This window comes from Heteronotia binoei, chromosome 6, assembly GCF_032191835.1.
Source record: "Heteronotia binoei isolate CCM8104 ecotype False Entrance Well chromosome 6, APGP_CSIRO_Hbin_v1, whole genome shotgun sequence".
Classification (NCBI taxonomy): Eukaryota; Metazoa; Chordata; class Lepidosauria; order Squamata; family Gekkonidae; genus Heteronotia; species Heteronotia binoei.
The window spans coordinates 83,628,129-83,648,165 of NC_083228.1; the positions used below are offsets into that span (position 1 = coordinate 83,628,129).

Sequence of the window (20,037 nt, forward strand, 5' to 3'; positions counted from 1 at the left end):
ATTCGCAGCACGAAAAGGAGAGACTATGGCACTGTTTAGACGTTCGCAGAGCCTTAAGCTTTTACCTGGATAGAACTAAGCCTCTAAGGTCTTCTGATTCCTTATTTGTTTCTTTTAGTGCTAGAGCCCTGGGTAAAGCCATTTCTAAATCTACAATTAGTAGATGGTTGCGAGGCTGCATCATCGAGGCCAGGGGATTGGAGCCTCCATCAGGCATCACAGCTCACTCCTTAAGGGGAGCAGCCACTTCAGCAGCTTACAGAGCTTTCCCTTCTATGGAGGTGGTGTGTAGAGCGGCCGCTTGGTGCTCCGTTCATTCCTTTACAAAGCACTACCGTATTGATAAGCTCGCTTCAGCTGAGGCAGCATTCGGTAGGAGGGTGTTGCAGGCCGCTATTTGATCCAAAGGACTAAGTGGGACCACCCTCGGGAACTGCTGTTATAAGTCCCATAGGTCAGGACTGACCCACTACTGGGACCACCGGAGAACGGAAGATTCTGTTCACTTACCGTGAAGTCTTCCTTCTTGGTAGTCCCAGAGTGGGTCAGTCCTCCCCGCCCGGTTTGGGATTGACTCAGTCTTTGCATCAGTACACTGGGAGACCCGGGAGTTCGGGCATTTGTCTTTCTGCTGAGTTTACTGTGGACCATGTAATTGCACATGGGGAGTTATTGGTTACGGGCGTTCTGGTTTGGTTGTACCAAACGGTCTAGTTCCACCGTTATGAATAAAGGAAGTTGGATGATTCTGTGTATGCTTCCTTGATTCCGGGTCTGGGAGGGGATGACAGATATTACTGTGGTGTTCTTCCCTCGGTTGCAGTTTGTTTTCTAGTTTTTAGTTGAGAGTCGACTGGCTTGAAGATGAACTGAAAGTTAAGGGGAATAGAACCCCCTCCTGGAAGGAACTTGCTTTGCTGGCCCTGCCTATGGAGAGGAGGAGCTATATTCCCATAGGTCAGGACTGACCCACTCTGGGACCACCCAGAAGGAAGACTTCATGGTAAGTGAACAGAATCTTCCGATTTGTTTTCAGTTCCCTTCCTAATACTTCGCAGCATGGTGTTGGCCTTTTTTATTGCAATCACACACTGTCTTGACATTTTCAGTGAGTTATCTACCACGACCCTTAGATATCTTTCTTGGTCAGTCTATTCCAGTTCACACCCCATCAATTTGTATTTATAGCTAGGATTTTTGGCCCCAGTGTGCATTACTTTGCACTTGGCCACATTGAACCTCATCTGCCATGTTGATGCGCACTCGCCCAGCCTTGACAGATCCCTTTGGAGTGCCTCACAATCCTCTCTGATTCTCACAACCCTGAACAATTTGCAGTGTCATCTGCAAACTTGGCCACTTCACTGCTTACTCCCAACTCCAAATCGTTTATGAACAAGTTAAAGAGATTGGCTGAGGGCTCCTCCCTCTCCTCCTCCTCTAGGGAGAGAAAAAGCCAGAGAAAGAAATGGTGTTCTATGGCATCAGACCAACAATGTTTTATTCCAGGTATAAGCATTTGTGTGCCTGCACACTTCTTCGGGGGGCATGGGGAAGAGCCAGAAATAACAAGCCAGAGAGAGACTCTTGTCTACTCATATGTTATTTCCATTGGTAAAGTCAATTTTTTTACTTGCTGCTAAAATTCTTGCTAATACTTCCCGTGCTTTATCACCATACTCAAAATGTATGTTTCTTGGCCACTTCACTGCTTACTCCCAATTCTAAATCATTAATGAACAAGTTAAAAAGCATCGGACCCAGTACTGAACCCTGTAGCACCCCACTGCTTACCACCCTCCACTGTGAAATTTGCCCATTTATACTCACTCTCTGTTTCCTATTAATTAGCCAGTTTTTGATCCACAAGAGGACCTGTCCTTTTACTCCATGACTCTCGAGCTTACTAAGGAGCCTTTGATGAGGAACTTTATCAAAGCTTTCTGGAAGTCAAGGTAAACAACATCTATTGGGTCCCATTTGCCCATATGTTTGTTCAGCCCCTCAAAGAACTCTAATAGGTTAGTGAGACAAGATCTTCCCTCACATAACCCATGCTGAGTCTTCTCAATAACTTTTGTTCATCAATGTGCCTAATCATTCTCTCTTTAACAATGGTTTTCACCAAATTTCCCAGTATTGAAGTCAGACTGACTGGCCTGTAATTTCCCAGATCTCCTCTGGAACCCTTTTTAAAGATGGGAGTGACATTGGCTACCTTCCAGGAACGGAAGCAGATTTTAATGAAAGATTACATATTTTTGTCATGAGATCCACAAGGTCACCTTTGAGTTCTTTCAGAACTCTTGGATGTATTTATTTATTTATATTTCGATTTATATCCCGCCCTTCCCACCGAAGCGGCTCAGGGCGGCTTACGACATATAAAATCTAACATAGGTTTAACTTTAAAAAACACTTTTATTTATTTATTTATTCGAGATTTATATCCCGCCCTTCCCACGAATGGCTCAGGGCGGGATATAAATCTCGAATAAATAAATATTCGATTTACAACTATTTAAAACAGTAAGATAATAAAACAAATAAAACAGCGGTCTGTCGAAATGTTACACTACAGCCTTCCAAATTTTCCAGTGTCAGTTATAAGCCAGCTGGAAGAGGACTGTCTTGCAGGCCCTGCGGAACTGCCCAAGGTCCCGCCAGGCCCTCACCTCTTCCGGCAGCTGGTTCCACCAGCAAGGCGCTGTTACCGAAAAGGCCCATTCCCTGGTAGATTTCAGACGGGCCTCCTTTGGCCCGGGGATTACAAGCATGTTTTGAGAACCCGATCTCAGTACTCTCTGGGGAGCATGTGGGGAGAGACGGTCCCTAAGGTAGGCAGGTCCTAGGCCATATAGAGCTTTAAAGGTGATAACCAGCACCTTGTACCGGACTCGGTATATTATTTGCAGCCAGTGCAGATCCCGAAGCCCCGGCCGAATGTGCTCCCATGATGGGAGCCCTAATAACAGCGAGGCAGCGGCATTCTGCACTAACTGCAACTTCCGGGTTCGGCACAGGGGCAGCCCCATGTAGAGGGCATTACAGTAGTCCAACCTCGAGGTTACCATGGCGTGAATCACCGTTGTTAGATCGTCATGCTCCAGGAAAGGAGCCAATTGCCTCTCCCACCTAAGTTGAAAAAATGCAGACTTGGCAGTGGCTGCTATCTGAGCCTCCATTGTCAGTGAAGGCTCCAATAGTACCCCCAAACTCTTGACCTTGTGCGTCGCTGTCAACGGCGCCCCGTCAAAAACTGGCAGAAGGATTTCCCCTCATGGCCCACGACGACCCAAGCAAAGGACCTCTGTCTTCGCCAGATTCAGCTTCAATCCACTCATCCTAAGCCACCTAGCCACCACCTGTAACACCTGGTCCAGATTTTCTGGGGCACAGGCAGGCTGGCTGTCCATAAGTAGATAGAGCTGGGTGTCGTCAGCGTACTGATGGCAACCCAGCCCATACCTTCGGGCAATCTGGGCAAGGGGCACATATAGATGTTAAACAACTTCGGGGAAAGCACCGCCCCTTGAGGCACTCCGCAATCAAGCATGTGTCTCCGGGACAGTTCATCCCCAATTGCCACCCTTTGTCCCCAACCATCAAGGAAAGAGGAAAGCCATTGTAGGGCCAACCCCTGAATCCCCGCGTCGGCGAGGCGGCAGGCCAGCAACCGATGGTTGACCGTATCCAGCGCTGCCGATAGGTCTAACAACATTAGCACTGCCGAGCCGCCTTTATCCAGATGCCGTTGAAGGTCATCCAGCAGGGCAACCAGCACTCTGTCCCATGGCCCGGGCGGAAGCCAGACTGGTGGGGATCAAGGACAGAAGCATCCTCCAGGAAACCCTGTAGCTGCAACGCCACTGCCCTCTCGATAAGGTTGCCCAAAAAGGTTGTGCCAATTTGGCCAGGTCTAACGTTTTTTTCAAGAGGGGACGGACCACTGCCTCTTTAAGCGATGATGGAAAATGCCCTTCCGTTAGGGATCTATTTATGATATCCCGTATAGGATATCTGAGCTCCTTCTGGCAGGTTTTAATAAGCCAGGAGGGGCAGGGGTCCAGATTGCAAGTTGTTGGGTGTGCAGATAAGAGGATCCTGTCAACTTCCTCCAGGCTGAGAGCACCGAAACCATCCAGAACACTATCCGAACACAGGCATGGAGCCTTGGGTTCGCTAACTGTATCTAATATGTCAGGGAAGTTGCAGCGGAGCGACGCGATTTTATCCACAAAAAAGTTCGCAAAAGCCTCACAACCAATCTCCAATTCATTAGAATTTGGTCTGCCTTGTGGCAGCGTTGTAAGAGTCCGAATTATGTTAAACAATTGTGCCGGGCACAAAGTTGCAGACGCAATCTCAGCCGCAAAGTATATTTTCTTTGCGGCTTTGACTGCGATCTCATAGGTCTTCATAAACTCTCTATAAGATGTTCTAATCACTTCGTCTTGAGTACGCCGCCATTGCCTCTCTAGTCGTCTGAGTCCCTGTTTTAATTGCCGCAACTCTTGGTTATACCAAGGTGTCGGCTTTAAATGAGGGCGCAGAGGACTCTTAGGTGCAATCTCATCGATGGTTCTGGAGAGCCTGTCATTCCAGGACTCCACCAGGTCATCTAAGGAATTGCCAGGGGGCCAGGGATCCCGCAGTGCCATCAGGAACCGTTCCGGGTCCATCAGGCTCCGTGGGCGAGCTAAAATATGCTCGCTGTCTAAACAGGCTTGAGGTGGGACAACCACACGAGCCTTGAGGGCATAGTGATCCGACCATGGCACTGCTATAGCAGCAAAATCGTTTCCTAAAACTCCCGCTCCGAAGACCAAGTCTAACATGTGCCCCGCCTGTTGAGTGGGTGTTGTAACAATTTGGGAGAGTCCTAGTGTTGCCATGGAAGACACCAGGTCCATCGCCCGATTGGAGGTCGCGTCATCGGCATGAACATTGAAGTCACCCAGGATCAGAAGCCTTGGGTGCTGCAATGTCCAGCCTGCTGCGGCCTCCATCAGGGATGGTAAGGTGCTAGCCGGTGCGTTAGGCGGTCGGTACACCAGCCAGATCGCCAACCCCTTCCCAACGTCCCACGCCAGACCAGCACATTTAATGCCCTTGATTTCCGGGGCTGGGAGAGCCTGGAAGGAGTAAGCCTGTTGTATGAACAATGCCACCCCTCCCCCCCGCCCGCTAGTCCGTGACTGGTGAAAGACCGAGTATTCTGGGGGGGCCATCTGGGAGAGAGCTACGGTCTCCCCATCGCGCACCCAGGTCTCGGTTACGCATGCCAGGTTCATGTCCTGCTCAAGCAGGAATTCCCGAAGGATGGAGGTCTTGTTATTAATGGACCTGGCATTACATAACACCAGTGACGGAGGCAAGTAGTTTCGCCTGGCACCACTACCTGTCACCGTCGGGATGGGACGCAGACTGGAGGGTGGTCGAGCACTATCATGTCTCAGCCTCCTTTCCTTACAATTCCGCCTGTTCCCACCGTCATACTTTCCCCTCCCCAGGAGTACCGGGATCCCCAGGCCAATCATCTCTTACTGGTATCCACCAGCCCTTCAACCGACAGAATAGCTAAACCTATTCCCTCCTCAGCCCTCCCAACTCCAACTGACCTTTCAATAAATTACCCGCCAATATTCTAATAGTTATTTAATTTAAATCCCTCCCTAGCACGATTCCTAATTCATTAGCTAATAATAATTAAATTATTAAATCCATTGGCTCCTTAAATATAAAAACCTTCCCCAATCAGTATCCCTCCTCTAATTAATTTGCCATAAATATGTGTCCTCCAATTAGCTAATCAATAAACAATCAATTTAAATAACCAATAAATAATCATCCAATTCTAGTAGTATTGGTAGTTAAGGTCCATTAGGGTGAGAGGGTTAAAGGAGTTTAAACTATATAAAATGCTGTTGTTTTTAAAGTGACCGCTGTTTTTAAAGTGACGATGACGATGTATGCCATCGAGACCTATTGACTTATCAGTTTTTAAATTGTCTATCAGTCATAGGACCACCTCTCTTGTCACCTCAATCTGTCTCAGGTCTTTCAACACCCCTCCCGAAATCAGTGGTTCTGAAGTGGGCAAACACTTTTCATCTTTCACAGGGAAAATGGAGGCAAAAAATTCATTCAACTTCTCAGCCATTTTCCTATAGTCCTTCAGTAATCCTTTTTCCCTTGGTCATCCAAGGGCCTCACTGTCTCCCTGACTGGTTTCTTGCTTCTAATGTATTTGAAAACATTTTTATTGTTGGTCTTTATGTTTTTTTGCAATATGCTCTTCATAGTACCTTTTTGCCTGCCTGATCACAAACTTGCATTTGATTTGCCAAAGCCTGTGTTCCCTTTTATTAACCTTACTTGGGCTAGCTTTCCACCACGTAAAGGGATCCTTCTTACTTTTTACAGCTTCCGTTACTTTGTTTGTTAACCATGCAGGCTTTTTTAAAATACCTATTTGTGCTTTTCCTGCCTTGTGGTATATATTTTATCTGAGCTTCTAGGATTGTAGTTTTAATTAGCCAAGGGTTTTTTCACCCTGTTTACCTTTCCTTTCAGTTTCTTCTTCATGTGCCTCATCATCTCAGAGAATTTACTCCTTTTAAAGTTAAAAGTGGTTGTGTTGGTCTTTTTGGGCAACTCCCTATTTATACAAATGGTGAAATCAATAACATTATGGACACTGCTCCCAAGTGGTGCGATCACTTTTACATCTCTCACCAGGTCTTGGGCATTACTTAGGACCAAGTCCAGGATTGCCCCACCTTTGGTAGTTCTGTGATCATCTGCTCCATAGCACAATCATGAGTGTCTAGAAACTCAATTTCTTTCTCCAAACCGGAACGCATATTAATCCAATCAATCTGTGGGTAATTAAGATCTCTTATTACGATACAGTTTTAATGTTTAGCTGCTATCTGTAATTCTTTCATGATTTTATAATCATCCTTTATCTTTTGATCTGGTGGGCGATAACAAACTACCGGAGTTAAACTTCCTTTTGGGCCTGCTATTTTGACCCAGAGCATTTCTAGAAAGGAATCTACTTCTCTGACCTTCTCAGTCTTACTGGACTGTATACCCTCTCTGATGTAAGATCCACCCCACCTCCAACCCTTCTCTCTCTGTCCTTCTGATATAATTTATATCCAGGAATCACCATATAAAGTAGTGCCAGGTGAGACTCAAGGGGGAGGGCACCCTAAGGAAGAGATGCCCTGTCTCTTGTCATCACCCACTTTATTTCTGAAGGTATGGGGTGGAGTGGAGGTGTCCAGTGTTCCTCATCCTTTTTTTCCAAGCACCTTCAATTTTTCTGAGAGATAAACTTGAAAATTTTGAGCACTTCAAAAAAAACACACAAACCTTTAGGAATGAGAGAGATGCTTTATATGCAAGGTTGTTCAGTTGGGATGGGCAGAAACCAGAAAAATTGAGATTTGTTTTGGTTCGTGGGACTCCACAAACATTTACAAACTTCCCCGTTTACAGATCTGCCTGTGGCTGGGAGAGCCCTCCTGGCCACATACAGATCCTGGGGTTAGCTTTTTTCCCTGTGGTGCTATTTAAAGCACATCATGGGGAGAAGCTATCACAGCCAGGATCTTCTTGTAGCTCAGAGAGCCCTCCTCACCAAATGCAGATCCTGGGGTTGCCTTTCTCCTGGCCATGGCATCCTTGGCTAGGAAAAAGTGGGGCAGGGGGATATACTGCCTTCTGCCTTTCTTTTGGCTATGGCAAGCTGAGGCTAAGAGAAACTGGGAAGGAGATCTCCAGGGAAGGGTTTCCCTTTCTCCTGGCTGTGGAGAGGCTCATCCAGGAGAAAATGGAGGGGGATCTCTCTCAGAAGGAACTCTAACCTTTCTCCTGGCCCCAGAGGCACTTCACCCCCACTTCGGCCTGCTTGGCACAGTCCCTTGAAATAGGCTGTACGAGGGAGCCCACATGTGACAACTGAGCCAGTGGGGAGAGACTTCTCTGTACTGGCTCAGTCTTCTCAGTTTAGATGGGCTGCACTAGTGGGCCTGAGACAGCTGGAGCAGCAGAAAGGAAGGGGTAAAGTGCCTTCCCAGGGGCTCGTCACTCCTAACTTTCTTCCGCAGCCAGAAGGAGTTGAATGCCTTCCATGGGGAGCCACAGCCAGCAGACAGGAGAGGGTGAAGTGCTTCCTTGGAGGCATTTCACCCCTTGCGTTTTGCTGGCTGCAGAAAGGGGGGCACTTCTAGGGGTTTATTTAATCTTATGGTTTTGCTTCCCCATATTTTGAAGTGGTGGGAAGCAGAACCATGGGGTTTTAAACCATAGGGTTTATTTTATTTATTTATTTATTTATTTATTATTGAATTTATATCCCGCCCTTCCTGCCGAAGCAGGCTCAGGGTGGCTCACAACAGTAAAAGCATTTACAGATTAAACATTAACTAATTAAAATCTTACAATAAAACAATTAAAACATTTTAAAAACAGTTTGGTGCTAATAATAATAATACATTCTAGTAATTTCAGTCTTCTTGAGTACCCTCATATGTGGCTATCCATTAAAAGCAAGTTGAAATAAAGCTGTCTTGCAAGCCTTGCAGAACTGAACAAGGTACCGCAAGGCTCTTGTTTCTTCTGGCAGTTGGTTCCACCAATAGGGGGCCGCTATGGAGAAGGCTCTCTCCCGAGTGATCTTCAGTCTTGCCTCCCTCGATCCAGGGATCGATAACAGGTTCCATGTCCCCGATCTGAGTACCCTCTGGGGAACATATGGGAAGAGACGGTCTCTAATGGCTCCACCATTACAACCAGGATCTGCCTGAGGCGGGGAGAGATCCCTGCTGCAGGCATATCCTGGGGTCACCTTTCTCCTTGCTATGGCAAACCAAGGCCAAGAGAAAACTGGCTGCAGTAAGCCTTGGCTAGGAGGAAGTGGATGTCCTGAGAAGGGTCTCCCTTTTTCCATGCTGAGGCGAGCCTTGGCTAGAAAAAAGTAGGGAAATCTCCTGGGAAGGGTCTCCCTTAAGAGCCAGACTCATTTTTTTCAGCCTTTTGGATTTGATATTTCAATGACAAAATTTTCTAATTAGTGCTACCACAAATTCTAATCCTGACCTCTTCAGTTTCTCATGGTTTTGTTAAAGCTATGACGAGTATATCAATAGATATAGGGGCAACTCTAGTTGTCTTCACCATGACAGAAAGATGAGCACTAACCTTTGCCTAATACCCATACAATGGTTCATAATCTAGTATTAATTTAAAAGTTCAATTTAATTAAAGATTGAAACCAGTATAGAAAGAAACATGTTAAGAAATTAATTCATACATCACTGCTGAATCATGTAAAGCAGTGATACTCATGTGGCTTGTTCTATCTTGTGTCCAGTTCTGCACAGAACTCCTGCTGGATATGTTTCTGCTGGTCTGAAAAGTCTCATGCAAAATTGCACCATTTCACGCTGCACCAGTGATTTCTCCAGTACAGTACAAGAGTTGAAGCTGTAGATTTACCTGCTATGTGGCATGTCCTTTAATTTTGACTCTGCTTATTTTATACAAAGTAAATAAGAAGAAAGTACATCTACATTTGTGTGAGGCAAAGCAATCTCATTCCCCCGGTGGCCTAGTCTGGCTCACTGGTGTTTGTGATCTTTGTGTTTCTGAAGTTACTATCCTTATCTCTTTCAAGGCCAGACTGAAGAATATGGTAATTGGTTAATTATGAGAACCTTTGCTCAGTTGTATAACCAAATGGGAGGGTGAATTAAGAGCAGTTGTCAGCATCTTGTGGAAGGTTCCTCAGAAGAAGATCCTTGATTGGACCAGAGTGACCCCGTGAAGCTAGAATAAGACTACAGGCCTGGGAGAGCCATACTAACACCTTGCTAGTATGCTTTAATAGGTTATATTTTATCATGATTGACTCCAACATATAGAACACTTCTATGCTGCTGTTTGGATTTTAAGCTGCAAGAAGATTTGCCATCGAATACTTAGGTATACAATGTATTAGAAAAGTTAGCTTCTTTGTTTTGTCGTTACTAAACTGTTGAGATGGTGCTGTGTAGTGAATTCTTTTAACCATTTAATAAACCTTTATATATTTTTAAAAAGTCTATTTCACTTATGTCCTTCCAACTTTGAGAACTTGCAGGTCTGGAAAATTGGTCGGGGTTCCACACGAGGGACCTTTATATACCATTTGTTATGTGTTGTTTTTATAGTCTAGGATGTATATAATAATGTGGCAACTTTTAATATAGGAGCTTAAAAACTTTGGGCTTTAAAGACATCAAAGTTTTCTCTTTGTTCTATTTCTCAGTCTGCTAATAAGAAGCCTCGAAAGACTCCGGGAGAGAAGTTTCGTTCAGAACCTGGAATCAGAGGAACAGGTCGAGGAAGAGCTAATGGTCACCCACAGCAGAATGGAGAAGGAGATCCTGTCACTTTGTTTGAGGTGGTGAAACTGGGCAAAAGTGCTATGCAGGTAAAACTGTGGGTGCCTATCATAGATTCTTCTAAATTAAGCAGATTTTAACTAATGAAGTCATACTTTTGCTTTTTCTTCTGTTGTACATCTGCAAATATTAAGAGGAGATTGGAGTGTACATCTAAATAGGCCATTTAAAAATATGTATCCTAGGACTAGTGTTTTTTGTGTATATTTTATAATTACTGTTTTATTTATGTTGTAAGCCACCTTGAGATCCTCAAGATAGAAAGGTGGCTAATAAATGTTTTAAATAAATACATAAATAGTTTGAAATTGTGCAAAAAGGAATTCTGTATATATGTTCAGTAGAAAGAAGGTCCCTGATCTGGATAGTCAGAGCTAGCCTGATCTTGTCATATCTTGGAAGCTAAGCTGAGTTGGCCCTAGTTAGTATTTGGATGGAAGAGTAAAGTGTAGGGTTGCTATATGGAGACAGCCAATAGTAAACCACCTCTGAATGCAGGATGGATTTGATTTAAAGCACAATCCGATTTTAATTAAAAAAAATTAATTAAAAAAAATCATTGATTTTTATCCACCCTGTCTGAATGTCTCTTAAGAACATAAGAGAAGCCATGTTGGATCAGGCCAACGGCCCATCAAGTCCAACACTCTGTGTCACACAGTGGCAAAAAATTTTTTATATACACACATACACTGTGGCTAATAGCCACTGATGGACCTGTGCTCCATATTTTTATCTAAACCCCTCTTGAAGGTGGCTATACTTGTGGCCGTCACCACCTCCTGTGGCAGTGAATTCCACATGTTAATCACCCTTTGGGTGAAGAAGTACTTCCTTTTATCCGTTTTAACCTTTCTGCTCAGCAATTTCATCGAATGCCCACGAGTTCTTGTATTGTGAGAAAGGGAGAAAAGTACTTCTTTCTCTACTTTCTCCATCCCATGCATTATCTTGTAAACCTCTATCATGTCACTCCGCAGTCGACGTTTCTCCAAGCTAAAGAGTCCCAAGCGTTTCAACCTTTCTTCATAGGGAAAGTGCTCCAGCCCTTTAATCATTCTAGTTGCCCTTCTCTGGACTTTCTCCAAAGCTATAATATCCTTTTTGAGGTGCGGCAACCAGAACTGCACACAGTACTCCAAATGAGACCGCACCATCGATTTATACAGGGGCATTATGATACTGGCTGAGGTTCTCTTGCCTTGAGAACCCATCGGATCAGCACTGACGATAAAACAAAGAAAAAAGAAACAAAGGAAGAGGTTCATGCACCCAGGTGAAGTGTAAATGCATGGATAAAATAATAATAATAATAATAATAATAATATATTTTATTTATATCCTGCCCTCCCCGCCGAAGCAGGCTCAGGGCAGCTCACAACATATAGGAATTACAGTTTACAATATAAAAACATTATCTCAGTACAATATATATAATTTGCTAATTAAATCCATTATAATTAAAACTATCAAAATTACAATTAAAACTAACATTTACAGTGCTATATGAGTGTTGCAGGTTGATCATGCACAGCTATGCGGATTGATATCAATGTACAGATTTAATGTATTGAGCTAGCTAACTGGCCAATATTCTTTCCAGGAAGGTGCTTTGTTAGTTGGGTCCTTTGTATCAGTGTAAGTACTTGGATCATTAGCGGTATAACTTCCCAGTTGTTTAGTGTTGAAGGCTTCCACTATTACTTTTTAAAAATTATTATTATTATCTGTCTCTTTATATTCTGCCCGTTCCCCATGGGGGCTCAGAGTGGATATATTACAGTAAATATATCAGTGGTCTTAAGGTGATGGCATCATATACATTCTATTGATGGGAGATATTTCATCCGACTCTCACTGCAGCCTCCCAGCCTGCATGACTAATGGTCCATATGGTTCCTGTGATCTCAGAAATAAACTTTCCTGGGATTGAAAAGACCTGCAGGGGATGGATGGGAAAGATGTGAGGTCCAGTCCTTATCAGTAAATTATCTGCAGTGTTCAATTGCTCTTTCCCGATGTGTTTTCTTTTGCCATAAAGGATGCTTTAGAAGAGAAAAGAATATACAGGTATTCCAATGTAAACCAAACTTCATCTGGATCTCAGATAATCCATTGGCCCAGTCAGCATAATTCTGCTGCCTCCCCTCATGTTATCTGCCAAGATTAGAGAAACCTAAGCATCCTTAAACAAGAGGTGTATTTAAAGTAACTCTTGCCCCTTAACCATGGCAAAGAAAATCCAGTACATTTTTCCCCATCTCATTGTTTCCTCTATTAGTAGAGGTAAATAAGTAAAAAAAATGAATTTGGGTGAAATTTTCTACCCAGAAACTTGGTAATATTTCACCAGATTAAGTAACTGTGATCCTCCTGTCTGTTTTCATCATTGTATAACACTCAGAACTACTCTTGGCTTCTTCTTTTGCCTGACAATCCTTTAAAGTTTCTGTTACCATTCTTCCAAGCACTTATCCGGTACAGTGACTGGAATGTTCCCAAATTAATACAACATTTTTGGTATTATCATTTCAGACAGTGCAGTTTAATTTTTTTTTTTTTTTTTTTTAAATTCTGATTAAGAGATGCCCAAATGGCTAACCAATGGACTGATGTTGTGGCCCATTGAAAATTACATATTCTGACTAGGGTTTAGCATGAACTGAATTACGAACTGAAATTAGTCAAGAACCAGTTCATGCCATCCTGCTCCCATGAACCTCTTACAAAACTCTCAGTTAATTTAGGGAGGTTCATGTCGTTTGTTTAGGCAGACATGCTGATACCACTGGTGGGGATTGGAGAAGGCATTTAAGGAGACCACTTTCACTTTATATATCTTCTCAGTGGTGGCATGACTTGTCGAGTGAGTTCAGAGTTCACTTGTGATTCCCACTGGTGCGACTTACAAAAGCCTTTTAAAGGAATCCCTTTTGCAAGCTGTGCTGCATCATGAACCTCAAACCGGTTCAGTAAATTGAAAGGTTCATGGAGATTTGTGGTTCATGAGACTCCACAAACCTCATTTTCCCAAATTCATGTCCATCCCTAATTCTGATCAATTTGGAATCCTTTTCATTCAATCTAATTTATTGTGCAGGGGATTCAGTACTTGAAATGAATAGAGGGCACTCTTGTCCCATTCTTTGCCAAAGTTGAAGAGGAATGGGAAATGTATTATTAGCTTACAAAAAATATCTTGATGTCCAAGAAATCTAAAAATTACCATCCATAAATGTTGAGTTTGAAACAAAAAGGTGCCTTTTTAGCACCTATGAACATAAAAAATATGATATTAAATTTCAGTGGTAACACATCTAAACTTGGTTATTTATTTATCTTCATTTTTGATAATATCAAAAATAGTTGCATAAAGAGTTTTAATATCTTTAATATTAAACTCTTATAGGGAAAATTGAATATCAAAAACACTATTCAAATCATACATTTTTTCATAGTACTGCTTGAAAACTTTCCTCATTTGTTAACTTATTCAAAGATGAACAAAGACACTAAAAATCTGTCAGCTTTGTTATTTGTTTCAAAGAACAGTTATTTGAAAAACTGTTTGCCTCATTGTCTTTACAGTTTTGATTTCTGTAAACTTGAAGCTGTTGCTTTGCTGTTTCTAGAGAAAATGTGTTCAATTTGCAATTGTTTGATATTTAACTAGTCTTCACTCTTCTTAATTTCTTATTCTTTTTTCATTATTAAATAGTCAAGTAAATGACCCTTTACAATAACATTAATATATACAACTCACAGTGTGTTATAAATATGTCTAAACTATAAATTCACTTCAAATAGCTCTGAAATGGTATTTGTAATCTTATCTCGAGCCATGGGATTAAGATAAACCAGGCTGAGCCGGGTTTATTTTAAGAAATTTCCCCGAAAACCAAAGAACTTCAAAACTTCCTGTACATAATTCTATTCAACATGATCAAATGCTTTCTCTGCATCCATAAAGTAGAATAATGTAGGATATGCTATGTACTAAGGTTGATTAAATCTCCTGGCATTCTAAAATGTAGTCCGTCCTTTCAGAAATCCTGCTTGATCCAGTTTAATATATTTACTTAAATTTTTTTTTAAGTGATTAGCCAGAATTGTTAGAATTCTCTGGTTGGTATTCAGGAAAAAAACAAGATGCCACTAAACATGGATAGTTTTCTCTCTTATGGACCACCATATTTGCCCCAGAGGTTTTAGGTGGGAGACATTTTATAAAATCTGGGCATATAATATTTCCAGAAATGAGACCACCTTTTCACTACAAACTTTATAGAACTCATTAGTATATCAACCCAGTCCAGAAGATTTTCTTAATTTTAGTTTCTCAATCACTCCTGTTATTTCCAGTCTTGTAATTATTCAGCCATTCTTTATGTCACCTGGACATTTTTGGAATGGGCAGAGAATGCATAAGCCTCGCAGTCTCCTCTGAATTAAGATTTCCAGCTTCATACAGTTTTCCCTAAACTTTTTTAGTTTCCTCTGTCATACTGGACTCTGTCTACTCATATGTTATTTCCGTTGGTAAAGTCAATTTTTTTACTTGCTGCTAAAATTCTTGCTAATACTTCCCCTGTTTTATCACCATACTCAAAATGTATATTTCTTGGAGTAAGATACAGACTTGGCTGTTTGATGGCTATTATAAATTTTAATTTTTTCCTTTGCATATCTTCACAGACCTTTATCAGGTAAACTCCTAGACTTTTTATACTCTTTCTTTATTTTAAAGAATGATTTCTGAACCTTTGGGAGATTGTATAAACATCCTATGGTGAACTTCCAATCTAAAATTCTCCCGTTCAGGGAAAAAAATTTACCATCCTTATCTTTTTAATTGCTATTACTTCCAATTTGTTGTTAATGCAATCCTTACCCACTTGTTTCATTATTTGTTGCAGCATGATTCATTATTTGTTGCAGCATGATATATCTGATCTCTGAATACACTTCTTAAATATATTTCATGATCATGCTTCAGGTGTGTTTCCTGGAAGCACCGAGTAACAGGATTATCTTTCTGCAGAATTTGGAACACTCCATCGCATATATTGATTATTTAATCCATTTGCATTTAAAGCAGACATTGTTTATTAGGTTCCAGTCAATCCACACTATATTTAAAAACTAATACATCTCTTCTAGTGATTTCTTTATATCCTTGCCCTCTAGTTGTGTTTTATTTAGGGCAGGGATGTCAAACTCATTTGTTAGGAGGGCCGGATCTGACACAAATGGGGCTTTGTGGGGCCAGGGCATGAGTGTCAAAAATCCAATGCCAGGTATTTTATTTATTTATTTAGGCAATTTCTATTCCACCCTTTTCCAAAACAGACTCCGGGCAGATCACAACATTCTAAAAACAGTATAAAACAACAGTTAAAATCAAATCAATAGAATAAGACAATTTGATAAACATATATTATAAATAGCAGCACAGTTGGGCACATGTTATATAAACTGAGAGTCTAAAACAGTAAATAGAGTAAAATTCATTACAGCAGAGATGGTACCGTAGCATAGGGCCAGCCGACGGAGTAGGACACCTGCTGCCTCAACTAAAGGCCTGGCGGAATAGCTTCGTTTTGCAGGCCCTATGGAAAGTAACAATTCAGTAAGGGTCTGGATCTCTAAAGGGAACTGATTCCAAAAAACCCCTGGCCCTGATTGAGGCAGATCAGACCTCCTTTGGGCCTGGGATGGTCAGCAGATGTTGTGTACTGGATTGTACATATGGGGAGAGGTGGTCCTGTAGATATGTCAGTCCCAGGCCATGTAAGGCTTTAAAAGTCAGAACTAATACCTTGCAATGGATCCAGTACTTAATTGATAGTCAGTGCAGTTGGCATAGCACTGGCTGGATGTATGCCCAGCTAGGCACTGTTATCAGCAGCCAAGCTGCTGCATTCTGCACCAGCTGGAGTATCCGGATCAGTCTCAAGGGTAAGCATATGTAGAGCGAGTTACAGTAATCCAACCTGAAAGCGACTGTCGCATGGATCACTGTAGCTAGGTCCTGGGGGGACACAGACAAGCACAATTAAATATATTATTTTTAAAATTTAAAATACAAACATGCTTCAAACTCTTCCAATAGTTTGTTTAAGTTGGTAACGTGGGGGAATAGCGGAGTTTGGCAGTGCAATTTTTAAAATAAAACATCAAGAAAAAGCACAAGGCTCTGACTCTGTAGAAACAATGAAATGACATTGTAAACTTCTCTTCCCCCTCCCAGTCTACTCAGATTATCCCCCATTCAGCAGAGATAAGACGGCTGAAAGCATTAACCCTTTGTTTGCAAGGACACAACTCCAGGAAGCATAAGTTTCAGCTGGCTATAGAAACGCTGCAAATATAGCCATCTCCACTCCATTTGAAACCATTGCAGAGCACAGACAAAGCTGTAAGAAAAATGTGGAATGGATCTTCAAATCCACCCCACATTTTCCTTGCAGCAGCCAGCAAAGAAAGCCAGGAAGAGCCGGGGAACTGAGACTCAGCCTGGGAGCTTCAAGGAGCCTGGGAACTGTAAGAGACTCAGCCTCAGAGCTTCAAAGGGTAAGAACAGGAGGAGGTGGAGAAAAGAGACTCCTGGGCCTGATCAAAGCTCTGGGCGGGCCGGTTCTGGTCCACGGGCTGGTTGTCTGCCACTCCTCATTTAGGGTTTCTCTCAAGACTTCTGAATCCAGTAAATCTAAAACCTTTTTCTGTGTCAGAAACCAATTTAACCCTAGTTGTACTTCCCTTGTGTTGCGCTAATAGTTTAAATCGGAAACCCCACCTGTAAGTTAAATTTTCTTTATTCATTCTTCTTATTAGGAATTGCAATTGTTTCCTTTTCCTCAGAGTGATATTTATCCAAAATAATCGGGGCTTTTTTTTGAGCAGGAACACACAGGAAAGCAATTCCGGCTGGCTTGGCATCGGGGTGTGGCCTAATATGCAAATAAGTTTCCACTGTGCCTTTTCTATTAAAAAGCCCTATATGAAACAATGGTGATGTCAGGGGGTGTGGCCTAATAATGCAAATGAGTTCCTGCTGGGTTTCTTCTACAAAAAACACCCTGAAAATAATTATAATGTTTCGTCTATCTATTTTTTTAAGCTCTGGACAAAACACTGATTTGGGATGGCAAAAGAAGCAAAGATGAGAGATAGTGTATCTTCCAACAGCCCAAGTTCAAAGTTGTCCATCATATAGTTGTATGGAGTAATGGTACTCCCCTACTGGGAAACTGATGAGAGGCAGCAGCTGACAATGAGTGCTGATGGATGATCTGCCCCACCCCCCCACACTGTAGCTTGGCTGTTCAGACAGTTTGGAATCCAAGCTGCACAGAAGGTCCACCTTCTCTCAGCTTCTCCCTTCTTTATCAGGGAATTGGTTGAGGCAGCAGCTGATAAATCAAATGTCAAATGACCTGCCACTTTATTACAGGTATTCATGACTGACTCCTCTTTATCTGATTACAAGTGGTAAACCAGAGTAGGTAATCCTATTTACTCAGTGGACTTTATGCCCCCATTTATGCACCAGATATAAATGTTGAATGTTGTGATGTAATCTATTCAATGTAATACTTAATTTTTTAAAGTATAGCAGTTATTTATCACATGTTTATAGAAAGATGGCTTGCCTTGATTTTTGAAGTAACAGCAGACTGAATATACTTTTTCCAAAAAGTTTTAAAGTTCTGATTGAAACACAGCACAGTTTTGATCTCTGTGAAGTTCATTGAGTGAGATAAAATTGTCACATATGTACAAAAAATAGTCAACATGGTCCTTCCATTGTTAGGAGTTGTGTTTACACAAGTTCCTCCTCTATGACAAGCAACCTTGTTAGTTTGTCGAAGAAAAATGCATTCTGTCCTTACAACAATTTGAAATAACTATTTTAATGTTCCTTCTCTTTTGTTGACAGTCTGTGGTGGATGACTGGATTGAATCATATAAACAAGACAGGGATTTAGCACTTCTGGATTTAATCAACTTTTTTATCCAGTGTTCAGGATGCCGAGGTACCGATAAATGATAAGAGATTTTTAACAGAACTGTTGATGTTTGTTATGGTGTATTTTCTTATATGTTGTGGAAGGAGAGTGGGGTATATGGAGTATTATATTTCAAACTGAATAGATAAATTATTGTATGTTGATATTTTCACAAGACTTCATGGAGCACATGGTATCTTAAGTCACTGGAAATCAAAACAAATTTGTGAGAATTAAATGAGTCAGTTATATTTAACCTGACCTTGCTATGTTCCTTGATGTTCTTTATGTCTCTTTAAAAATGTTGCTTTTCAAAATTAGAGGAATTAATATTTTCAAGTGCCTGAAGATCACCTGTGATAGTAATGGTTATGGCATCTTCCAGAACTTAATTTGTCATTTAGAAGTTCATAATTCTTACTTAAAGTATGGTAGTTGAATCTAGAAGAATATCAAAAGGGACTATATTTCATGGAAAGCTGTTGAGAATTTCTGACAGAATCCAGGTCTCAGTTAAAGGAGTAAAAATATAGTAACAATCTGAGATGGTTTAAGTAATAGTCCTGGAGAAGTCTGGCTGGAAGAAACTATGCTGCTCTTTTTAGTCTGAATTGCAGATAAAAAATAGTCTTCTTAAAGCTCCTAAGCATTATTATTTTACATCAGAGTTATCTAAAACGCTAATTAATGGTATCCACTCATAAAAAATGGCATTTAGCAAAAGGCTGTTCTTTGAAGGAAAATCTTCAGCAGGCAGTTGTCCCAGTATTTTAACTAGAATGGATCTAGTTCCAGCTAGATTTGTTAATCTCATGAATTGTTCTGCAAAATGATGTGGTGGGTGGTTCAATATACATGCTTGTTTGGAAAAATGAACGTTACAAAAGAACTACTAACTAGGTAGCTTAACTACCTTCTTCGTGGTCTCTGTGCTTCACACCCATGGGATAAGGGATCTCGATCAGTACATTAAAAAGCCCAGAATTTTCATGCCCCACTACCAGTGTGCACGTGCAGAGCCCCTGCTGCGCATGCCCACTGGGTGGGGCGCGGACATCCTGCCAGTTCTCTTCTGATTGCTGCACCGAACAGTTTGTTTTTCCACAGCTCCGGTTAGTACTTACCTTCATCGTTTTACCTTTGTGTTCCCAGTTATTCTTAAAATAATAATAATTAGAATAGTTATAGTTAGACTAGTTTTCGGCCCTCCAGGGTTCCCACATACACACACACACACACTGGACTAAAGCCTATGGAAAAGCGCTGCCGTTTCTTTCTTCTCCGGACGGACATTCGCTATGTCTCCTGTGCCTAGGGAAGAGCCACCAAGTCTACTTGTGTCAACACTGCGCCAGGTTTTCTAAGCAAACCAGAAAAAACCAAGCGGTGTGTCTCTTGGCGGCATTGCTAGAATCAGCGCTCACCCTGAGTAAGATGTCCTTGAACTCCTTCAGCATCAACCGAGTTGTCAACCTTGCCATCGACACCGATCATGACCCAGGCAGTCAATGGAGGCTCCCAGAGCCAACTGCCTTCTGATGCCGTTCGCCCCTTTAAATGCGCGGGCTCGG

The 20,037-nt window shown here is 41.9% G+C and overlaps 1 protein-coding gene across 1 annotated transcript in view; it reads left to right on the forward strand.

Annotated features, from left to right (window-relative positions):
* The window catches only part of STAG1 (STAG1 cohesin complex component), a 326,723-nt gene that overhangs the window by 189,522 nt on the left and 117,164 nt on the right, over nucleotides 1-20,037 (forward strand). Inside the window, exons 4-5 of the mRNA XM_060241966.1 lie at nucleotides 10,322-10,486; nucleotides 18,397-18,493. Of these exons, the coding sequence (XP_060097949.1) occupies nucleotides 10,322-10,486; nucleotides 18,397-18,493 (262 nt within the window). The remainder of the gene's footprint in view (nucleotides 1-10,321; nucleotides 10,487-18,396; nucleotides 18,494-20,037) is intronic.